The sequence below is a fragment of the Oncorhynchus mykiss genome, chromosome 6 (genome assembly GCF_013265735.2).
Source record: "Oncorhynchus mykiss isolate Arlee chromosome 6, USDA_OmykA_1.1, whole genome shotgun sequence".
Taxonomy (NCBI): domain Eukaryota; kingdom Metazoa; phylum Chordata; class Actinopteri; order Salmoniformes; family Salmonidae; genus Oncorhynchus; species Oncorhynchus mykiss.
Genome location: NC_048570.1, coordinates 36,736,238 through 36,747,491, shown reverse-complemented (window position 1 = coordinate 36,747,491; position 11,254 = coordinate 36,736,238). Strand labels below are relative to the sequence as shown.

Sequence of the window (11,254 nt, the reverse complement as noted above, 5' to 3'; positions counted from 1 at the left end):
GTCTAGGATTGCATTACTGGTAACTTCCGAAGCTACCGGTAAACTACCAGAACTTGGTAACTTTCAAGTTTTTAAAAATTCGATCACATGAAATCTAGTGGCCTTATTGGGTACATCAGATTATCACAGGTGTCTGTAATTATCTCTGGCCCTCCATGTGGTCATATAAAATTATAAAATAAGATGATTTTAAAATAAACAATATAATGACAAAGCTAAAATCTTTATCTGAAGTCAGGTCTATGACATGAATTGCTTTACTCCCATAAAATTATCACATGCTTTGAGTTTGAATGGAACACATTGACTAGACAGATAACCCTGTTCCAGAGAGGGGCCCCACGCAAGATGCTTATGTGAAACCATCTGACTCCAGCATGGTATCATACACTAGACGTAACATAGTAAATGAAAATACAGGACACTGAAATTAGTATATGCTACGTTTGGTATGGTTACATAAGACAGAAGGTTACTTAATAAGGCAAAAACTAAAGGAGGGTAGTTGGTCAGGGTGGATGAGTGGGCGTGTAACCTGAATGTCTAGCAAACCAACACTTGCATGTTTGAATCTCATCACGGACAACATTAGCATTTTTATTAATTAGCAATGACTTACTACCGTTTAGCTACTTTGCAACTACTTAGCATGTTAGCTAACCTTAACCCCTAGCCTAGCTAATGTTAGCCACCTAGCTAACGTTAGCCATAAAAAATAGAATTCGTAACATATCACACTAAATGGAGGGAGGTAGATTTACTATGTTACCTACCCCTAACTATCATACAAAATGGATGATGGAGATCCACAAGTTAATGCATGCCATATGAAATGTAACATACTGTATCATACTAAATGGAGGGGGACAGATTTACATTTACTATGTTACCTATAGTCTATGAGACCAGGCTGTGCTGTTGACTTGTATAAATTGGAATGTGATTTTTTTTTTTTACAATTTACTGCTTCTGTGGCTCCATTACCCTCCCACCAAACGACAGCCAATCGTGTTCTGTCAACCATTGTGGAAGAGAAAATAAGTATTTAATTAGGCACTCGAGCATAAACTAAATGCGTACCGTCAGCTGGAGAGAGTGAATTGAAGAAACTTCATCATGGACTACGTTATTACAAAGTAGTAGCCAACACACTTGGATAAATGCGGAGAACACTTCATGATGGTATTATGAATATTAGTACTTTTCTAAAACATGGGAACCCAGATGGACTGCTGCTCCAGCCGCTTTGGGATGATCTGCGAGCACAACGGGAGTTCCTCACGTCACCTTTCCTGCCCGCATGCTACGCTTTCCTCATCCACCTTCTCCTCTGCGCACCTTTTCTAGCCTTTGAAGCGCTGGGATGTTTCTGGCCACGGATAAATCTCTACAGGATCTCGAGGACCGCTGAACCGTTGCTGTTGTGTTTGCAGCGATGGGTTGGCTGCTGTTGGAGGATTTTTCAGAAATACCTGACAACTGTTCTCCCAGCCACCGCGCTTTATCAAAGAGTTAGGATTCCAAGATTTCCCGAACTCGCGCCATCATGCAGCCTGCTCATTGGGGAGGTTATCACGTGCCTACTTTTATTTGATGCGCTGTTCTTTATATGGCATTATTCCATGCATCGGTAAGCTTGAACCAGGATCTGGGTTTACAGTACAGGAGGTTGGTGGCACATTCATTTGGGAGGACTGGCTCGTGGTAATGGCTCGAGTGGAATAAATGGAATGGTATCAAACACATGGTTTCCATGTGTTTGATGTTTCCATGTGTTTGATGCCATTCCATTTACTCAGTTCCAGCCATTAGTATTAGCCGTTCTCCCCTCAGCAGCCTCCACTGGACTCAGGAGACATTGAATGTGAAGATTCACCAGCTTTTCAAGCTGAATACTGTCATAATACATTCGGTAATTAGAAAAGGATGTCGTTTCGCTGAACAACTATCGTCATTACTGCAGTTACAGCCAGTAGGCCTATGTACTTCCTAAAAAGGTCTAAATAAAAAGTCACATATGCAACTGATTTAAAATGCATTGTCTGGAAAGTTAAAGGTGAAATATATATATATATGTATATTTTTTTTAGTATTGTTTTTGACCAAGTGTACATGCGCCAAACCTCTTCTGCACCTGTAATATTGGTAATATAATTAAAATACACTAAATGTCCCAAACAGTCATTCTGATTCCCATGTAAAATAGCCTTTTGAGTGTCTAAAATATCACCCACAATATGTGTTTGGATGGAAATGCTATATATATATATATATGTTGTTATTTAAGTACTTTTTCTCTCGTGGCTAACTACCAGTCAGTTTGAAAAGACAGGCTGAGTGGGCGGGGAGCTTATACTCATGGCTTCGCCTTGACTGACAGCTTTTTGAAATGTTTATGTCAAGTAACTTGGATGCGGTATTGCATTAAAATCATCTCAATCAAATTTGGTAATACGCAAACCAAGTCAAACAACATTAAAATAGCATTAATAACCACGTTTCCATCAACAGTTTTTATGCAAATAAAGTCATACCGTAAAAAAATATATTAAAAAATCACGACAGCTGTGATTGAAACGGGTAGTTTCAGTACAATTTTGTAAATGCCGACAGATCATTTGTTCGTTCGACATGGTGGGATCTTTTTGTGTCTGTAAAATTAATAATGCGAGAAATGGTGGTGGCAACACCTTTATGTACAAATATTGATATAATAACCATCATATCGAAGTAAACTTGGAGTCACATGATGATATAATGTGTGGTCCTCCCACTATGATTTGGGAACCATACAGTTTATTAGGCTACAGATGAAAAAAGTTATGAGTTATGTAGTAGTGAAACCGTGAAAAGCTTACTTATGAGCCCCTAACCAACAGTGCAGTTTAAAAAAAATATGGATAAGAATAAGAGATAAAAGTAACAAGTAATTAAAGAGCAGCAGCAAAAAATAACAATATATACAGGGGGATGCCGGTACAGAGTCAATGTGGGGCACCGGTTAGTTGAGGTAGTATGTACAGTTGAAGTCAGAAGTTTACATACACCTTAGCCAAATACATTTCAACTCACTTTTTCACCATTCCTGACATGTATTCCTAGTAAAAAGCCCCTGTCTTAGGTAAGTTAGGTTCACCACTTTACTTTAAGAATGTGAAATGTCAGAATAATAGTTGAGAGAATGATTTATTTCAGCTTTTATTTCATTCGTCACATTCCCAGTGGGTCAGAAGTTTACATACACTCAATTAGAATTTGGTAGCATTGCCTTTAAATTGTTTAATTTGGGTCAAACATTTCAGGTAGCCTTCCGCAAGCTTCCCACAATAAGTTGGGTGAATTTTGGCCCATTCCTCCTGACAGAGCTGGTGTGACTGAGTCAGGTTTGTAGGCCTCCTTGCTCGCACACGCTTTTTCAGTTCTGCCCATAAATTTCCTATAGGATTGAGGTCAGGGCTTTCTAATGGCCACTCCAATACCTTGACTTTGTTGTCCTTAAGCCATTTTGCCACAACTTTGGAAGTATGCTTGGGGTCATTATCCATTTGGAAGACCCATTTGCGACCAAGCTTTAACTTCCTGACTGATGTCTTGAGATGTTGCTTCAATATATAAACATAATTTTCTTTAGTCGTGATGCCGTCTATTTTGTGAAGTGCACCAGTCCCTCCTGCAGCAAAGCACCCCCACAACATAATGCTGCCACCCCCGTGCTTCACGGTTTGGATGGTGTTCTTCTGCTTCCAAGCCTCCCCTTTTCCTCCAAACATAACGATGGTCATTATGGCCAAACAGTTATATTTTTGTTTCATCAGACCAGAGGACATTTCTCCAAAAAGTACAATCTTTGTCCCCAGTTGCAAACCGTAGTCTGGCTTTTTTATGGCAGTTTTGGAGCAGTGGCTTCTTCCTTGCTGAGCGGCCTTTCAGGTTATGTCGATATATGACTCGTTTCACTGTGGATATAAAAACTTTTGTACCTCTTTCCTCCAGCATCTTCACAAGGTCCTTTGCTGTTGTTCTGGGATTGATTGCACTTTTCGCACCAAAGTACGTACATCTCTAGGAGACAGAACGCGTATCCTTCCTGAGCGGTATGACGGCTGCGTGGACCCATGGTGTTTATACTTGCGTACTATTGTTTGTACAGAGGAACGTGGTACCTTCAGGCGTTTGGAAATGTCTCCCAAGGATGAACCAGACTTGTGGAAGTCTACAATTATTTTCTGATGTCTTGGCTGATTTCTTTTGATTTTCCCATGATGTCAAGCAAAGAGGCACTGAGTTGGAAGGTAGGCCTTGAAATACATCCACAGGTACACCTCCAATTGACTCAAATGATACCAATTAGCCTATCAGAAGCTTCTAAAGCTATGACATATTTTCTGGAATTTTCCAAGCTGTTTAAAGGCACAGTCAACTTAGTGTATGTAAACTTCTGACCCACTGGAATTGTGATACAGTGCATTCTAAGTGAAATAATCTGTCTGTAAACAATTGCTGGAAAAATAACTTGTCATGCACAAAGTAGATGTCCTAACCGACTTGCCAAAACTATAGTTTGTTAACAATAAATTTTTGGAGTGGTTGAAAAACGAGTTTTAATGACTCCAACCTAAGTGTATGTAAACTTCCGACTTCAACTGTACATGTAGGTAGAGTTATTAAAGTGACTATGCATAGATGACAACAGAGAGTGGCAGTGGTGTGGAGAGGGGAGGGGGGCAATACAAATAGTCTGGGTAGCCATTTGACTAGATGTTCAGGAGTCTTATAGCTTCGGGGTAGAAGCTGTTTAGAAGCCTCTTGAACCTAGACTTGGCGCTCCGGTACCGCTTGCCGTGCGGTAGCAGAGAGAACAGTCTATGACTAGGGTGGCTGGGGTCTTTGACACATTTTAGGGCCTTCCTCTGACACTGCCTGGTATCGAGGGTCCTTTTCTGGTGACATGATGATCGATGCTTGACTGCAGTTTGACAAATACAAATATTCTCTTATCTATAATAATCTCATCATGTAGACTAGTCTACCAGCATAGCGTACCTTCACTGTATTGGTGAGCTCTTGTCTAGTGCACACGTGCCAAGACCAGAATAGGCAAATTTGCAATTCAACGAAACAGTTTTTGTGATACAACTATCGGTGGAGTTGAAAATGCAATGGAAACACTGAACTTTTAGATTTTTATTAAGTACAACGGAAACTTAAGCGAAAATAAAATGTTGTGTGCACTACATCATCACGCACTGATTTTTATCTGCAGTCAGTTGAGTGGAAACACTCCAAGTTTCTCAACAACAAATTAAATCGGACCGTTCTATAACATGCTATTTACATGGGAAATAGAGATTATATTGTAAAAAAAAGCTAAATTCTCCTTTACCTCGGACGACCCTCATGTAGAGAGTCTAGAAGGACCACATAAGGTTTGTCCCTGACTGCCTACCAAACACATAAGTTCTGTCTGTATGGTCCCCAGGGTTCCCTGGCTGTATCGGAGGGTCCACCAGACTCATCACCAGAACCGGATCACCTTCGCCCTGACTGCCCAGGACGCCAGCCCGGCTGAGCTACTCTCCCTGCAGATGCTGGCCCTGAGCAGTGCCTGGGTGGTGGGCTGCCACCCTCTGAGTGAGGCCCTGTTCCACCTCCTCAACACCTGGCTGGCCATAGAGGACCACTGTGGCTACGACCTGCCCTGGGCTATCCATAGACTACTGCCCTGCTTCGGAGGGGCCCCCTTCCACCAGGCACACCACCACATCTACAGGGGGAACTATGCCCCCTACTTCAGGCACTGGGACTGGCTCTGTGGGACCTACCTGGGGGTAAGGGATGAGGCTGGGAGTAAACATGGAGGGAGGACAATCAGGAGAAGGAGAAGAAAGAAGAGCCTTGGATCTGTCTGTGTGTGCGCACAAGCTTGCATGTGTTAAAATGAATGTAATCTATGAAGCAAACAAAGAACTGACATCTTAGGTAGCATCATTAGTACAGTGAGTACAGGCTAACACATGGGTTATGTGTACTTGTGTTTGTAAATTACAGGTGGTTATGTTGACTCAAATGGAATATTTTGACAAGCATTAGATATGAAGAGACAATGCTGGTCATTTGGCTAAATGTGAAAATAAAGGACAGCCGCACACTCTAGGAGCTCAGATGCAAAAATGTAATGTCCAACGTTTTGACAGACAAGCTGTCTTCATCAGGGTATAATGACAAACACTGCGGGATGACTAGTTTATATAGTGTCAAAAGACACATGCAGGTGTCATGGCTTGTGAAAGTATTGTGTATTGTGAAACATATGTGATTAAACATGAAACTTTTTGTGAAAAGATGTAATGTGATGTTACAGTTCTAAACGAGAAAATACGGGTTTTCATGTCAAGTTAACAAAATCATTGGTCACGCCCACGTGAGCATAGACATTAATTCGGTGTCATGGAACCGCCCCTTCTTCCACAGAGTATAAAACCCACTTCCTACAAAATCTACATTAAGTCAGAGAACGCCGGGACAGAGTCCCCACGTTGGAATGGCTACAATTCTATAGATCATTAGACCATACAGCTGTAGTTTATGGCTACACGATTGGAAATGGTTAAACTCTGAGACTATCAATCACTACAGAATAAGAGCAAATCTTAGACACATACAGTGCCTTGCGAAAGTATTCGGCCCCCTTGAACTTTGCGACCTTTTGCCACATTTCAGGCTTCAAACATAAAGATATAAAACTGTATTTTTTTGTGAAGAATCAACAACAAGTGGGACACAATCATGAAGTGGAACGACATTTATTGGATATTTCAAACTTTTTTAACAAATCAAAAACTGAAAAATTGGGCGTGCAAAATTATTCAGCCCCTTTACTTTCAGTGCAGCAAACTCTCTCCAGAAGTTCAGTGAGGATCTCTGAATGATCCAATGTTGACCTAAATGACTAATGATGATAAATACAATCCACCTGTGTGTAATCAAGTCTCCGTATAAATGCACCTGCACTGTGATAGTCTCAGAGGTCCATTAAAAGCGCAGAGAGCATCATGAAGACAAGGAACACACCAGGCAAGTCCGAGATACTGTTGTGAAGAAGTTTAAAGCCGGATTTGGATACAAAAAGATTTCCCAAGCTTTAAACATCCCAAGGAGCACTGTGCAAGCGATAATATTGAAATGGAAGGAGTATCAGACCACTGCAAATCTACCAAGACCTGGCCGTCCCTCTAAACTTTCAGCTCATACAAGGAGAAGACTGATCCGAGATGCAGCCAAGAGGCCCATGATCACTCTGGATGAACTGCAGAGATCTACAGCTGAGGTGGGAGACTCTGTCCATAGGACAACAATCAGTCGTATATTGCACAAATCTGGCCTTTATGGAAGAGTGGCAAGAAGAAAGCCATTTCTTAAAGATATCCATAAAAAGTGTCGTTTAAAGTTTGCCACAAGCCACCTGGGAGACACACCAAACATGTGGAAGAAGGTGCTCTGGTCAGATGAAACCAAAAGTGAACTTTTTGGCAACAATGCAAAACGTTATGTTTGGCGTAAAAGCAACACAGCTGAACACACCATCCCCACTGTCAAACATGGTGGTGGCAGCATCATGGTTTGGGCCTGCTTTTCTTCAGCAGGGACAGGGAAGATGGTTAAAATTGATGGGAAGATGGATGGAGCCAAATACAGGACCATTCTGGAAGAAAACCTGATGGAGTCTGCAAAAGACCTGAGACTGGGACGGAGATTTGTCTTCCAACAAGACAATGATCCAAAACATAAAGCAAAATCTACAATGGAATGGTTCAAAAATAAACATATCCAGGTGTTAGAATGGCCAAGTCAAAGTCCAGACCTGAATCCAATCGAGAATCTGTGGAAAGAACTGAAAACTGCTGTTCACAAATGCTCTCCATCCAACCTCACTGAGCTTGAGCTGTTTTGCAAGGAGGAATGGGAAAAAATGTCAGTCTCTCGATGTGCAAAACTGATAGAGACATACCCCAAGCGACTTACAGCTGTAATCGCAGCAAAAGGTGGCGCTACAAAGTATTAATTTAAGGGGGCTGAATAATTTTGCACGCCCAATTTTTCAGTTTTTGATTTGTTAAAAAAGTTTGAAATATCCAATAAATGTCATTCCACTTCATGATTGTGTCCCACTTGTTGTTGATTCTTCACAAAAAAATACAGTTTTATATCTTTATGTTTGAAGCCTGAAAATGGCAAAAGGTCGCAAAGTTCAAGGGGGCCCGAATACTTTCGCAAGGCACTGTAATTACTAGTTAGCAGCTAGAAATTATGTAAGTTTAGAATGAGAATACCGACAACCGCCGAAGCATCTATTCTATGAGAAAATTTCCAAATGGTACTCTGAGGTAGCCATTCTAACCACCTACAACCACGAAGGACATTGTGAATTCTGGAGAATTTAACCAGACTCTCTAACGATTGACTCTCCAGCAGACAGACTGGATTCCAACAGAGAAGACAACAAGGACATACGGGCGTAAATATATACAGTACATTGCAATTATTCTCGAATGAGCGGCCGTTCATGTGCAAAGGATTATAATTTCAATGATTATAATTATCCACTGTGTGTAGTGAATCCATTTTGTCTTTCCTGCTTTTTCTCAGTCCCCACCCCTTTCCTGTGTCGTTTAGCCCACTAGGGACTTTTCTATCATTGTTAGTAACCAATATCTACTGTTTGTTTGTTATGTATTTCTGTGATTATTTAGTTAGTTAGTAAATAAATAAGCCAATTTGTATATTGCTGATTCATTATGGAAACTAGGGTTCGTGCAGATATCCAAGGGTTTGTGACATTCAGTAATGAGAACTGATGAGGTAATAATAATAATAGATTAATGAGAATGACTGTAATTGATCAGATATTAAAATATCTGAAGAGTTATATTCGGAAAATTATAACTATAAATCGCAACATTTTCCGCTGTGCCCCGACTTCTTAGTTAATTCATGTTTAAATGATTAGTTGAAATCACGTAATAATGAAACATAGAGAACTGATTTGATATAAATAAGTCTTCACATTTAATGATAGTCCAGACACGACACAGCTGTGCGTAATGAAGGGCACCCTGGCGCCCTTGAGCGCCAGAGAGAGACAGCGGGAGCAGGCATGACAGTAGTCTACAATTATGAAAACTATATTGGGGATCTAATATCAGCCTGCTCATGAGGGCTTCTCATTCACCAATTTCACTTGGCATTTTGCCAGCATGAATTCCCAGTCATCAAACTTGAATTCTCAAGTCATCATATTTGATGACTTGAGACTCAACTTGATTGAAAATAAAATAACTTGAGACTTGACTTGGAGCCTCAAGACTCGGAACTCGACTTTGACTGTTTTGTCATTTATTCTGTGGTTCAGAGTCTCTGTGGATTACTCTCCACAAAGCCAGAGAGAGTATTGCACTTGCAAAAAAACTGATTGTCTAGTAAAAAGCCCATTCAGCAGCAAACTTTCAATCAACACAGCTAGAGCTAGGGTTGACAGTAGGCCTATATTATTTTCCTACATATTTTTATAGACCAGCCAGTACGCTAGCCTAACATTTGTATTTTACATTTATACCTTTGCTTATTTTTGTATTTTATTTTTTGTAAATTTTTTTACTCCTTTTTCATGTCTCATCGCTGCAACTCCAGTACGGACTCCGAAACACAACCAAACCAAGCTGCACTGCTTCTTGACACAATGTCCACTTAACCCAGAAGCCAGCCATAGTGTCAGAGGAAACTATGAGGGCTTGGCAACCTTTTCAGTGTGCACTGCGCCCAGCCCGCCACAGGAGTCGCTAGTGCGTGATGGGACAAGTGCGTGATGACGCTTGGCCAATTGTGCACCAGCCCATGGTTCTCCCGGTCGCGGCCGGCTGCGACAGAGCCTGGACTCGAACCCAGAATCTCTAGTGGCACCGCTAGCACTGCGATGCAGTGCCTTAGACCACTGTGCCACTCGGGGAGGCCATACCTTTCCTTATTCAATCTGGTTACCATAGGCCTCCGTGCTTCTACACCTGCATTGCTTGCTGTTTGTGGTTTTAGGCTGGGTTTCTGTACAGCACTTTGCGATATCAGCTGATGTACGAAGGGCTATATAAATACATTTGATTTGATTTGATTTGATTAGAAAACTTTTTTTTTGCCAGAAACATCTAATCTGTGCTTCAGAAACAAAAAGTTGCACATCTTGACTGTTGACCAATGACCAGTCATCAGCATTGCAAAGGCGGATGCACATATTCAGATTATTGACCAGAAAGCGCCTAGCAGAAACAGAGTAACCTACCTACCAGTGGCGGTTGGTGCCGTTTTTTTTAATGAGCATGGCCTTATTTCTATTCAGTGGCGTGTATTCCATGGTTGCAAATATTTAACCAATTCAAAAATGTAAAAATTATAAAATAATTTCTATTCTGTCTCTCTGTGTTTCCCTAATTTTCCGTCAATTCAGAAGTGGCTGAATCTCAACAGAGAAATCAACCCGAGCGAAGGAAAAAGAACCCCACTGTCTCAGTATGTGTAGCCCATGTATCTGATGCTGTCTGGACCAAAAGAGTATAACATTTTGCCGCCATAGCATTTGTTGATTGACGCCAGAAAGAATTTGCCCTCCCTTGTTAAATAAAACATACATGAATTAGCCAATCAGCAATGAGGTGTAATGTTTAACTTTAAACGGTGCTGAAATAGCGGAGACAGTACTCCTGTTGTCGTTGTGCTGACTTAAACATATCGAAAGCATTAACTTGCTTGACCATGCTGCAGGAGACATTTGCTTTGTGGACTTCACCAGACAGATGTTGCTCTCCGATTTATTCCGCCACTGTGTGACTGTTGGCTTTTTGTCTTCACGGTCTTATTGTATCTTGTGTCGGAGTGGTGTGTGAACAAATGGGTTATAGAGAAAACAATGCAATTATCACAACATAGGTTGTAATGCAGCATATTGGAAGACGGTCATTCATATTCCATTCACCCAGATCAATGTAACATCAATAGGTTTAGCTTACTACTTGATACTGACACCTATACCCATCATAAGGTTGCTACAACTTAGCCTATGAATGAAGAAATTTGTCTGGCCACCAAAAACATTCACAAACTTTTACAGATGCACAATCGAGAGCATCCTGTCGGGTTGTATCTGGTACGGCAACTGCTCCGCCCACAACCGTAAGGCTCTCCAGAGGGTAGTGAGGTCTGCACAACA

At 41.1% G+C, this 11,254-nt stretch overlaps 1 protein-coding gene across 1 annotated transcript; it reads left to right on the top strand.

The window, feature by feature from the left end:
• The first annotated feature begins 956 nt into the window (after window positions 1-956).
• LOC110525871 (cholesterol 25-hydroxylase-like protein) lies at window positions 957-6,676 on the top strand. Its single transcript, XM_021606343.2, has 2 exons — window positions 957-1,630; window positions 5,480-6,676. Exons 1-2 carry the CDS (start codon window positions 1,161-1,163, stop codon window positions 5,934-5,936), a joined length of 927 nt encoding a protein of 308 aa, XP_021462018.2. The 5' UTR covers window positions 957-1,160; the 3' UTR covers window positions 5,937-6,676.
• Window positions 6,677-11,254: the final 4,578 nt, after the last annotated feature.

Coding starts and splice junctions, on each gene's coding strand:
- LOC110525871 (XM_021606343.2), top strand. CDS start 1,161: ATGCGGAGAACACTTCATGATGGTATTATGAATATTAGTACTTTTCTA. Junction 1,631..5,479: donor TGGCATTATTCCATGCATCG/GTAAGCTTGAAC, acceptor TATGGTCCCCAG/GGTTCCCTGGCTGTATCGGA.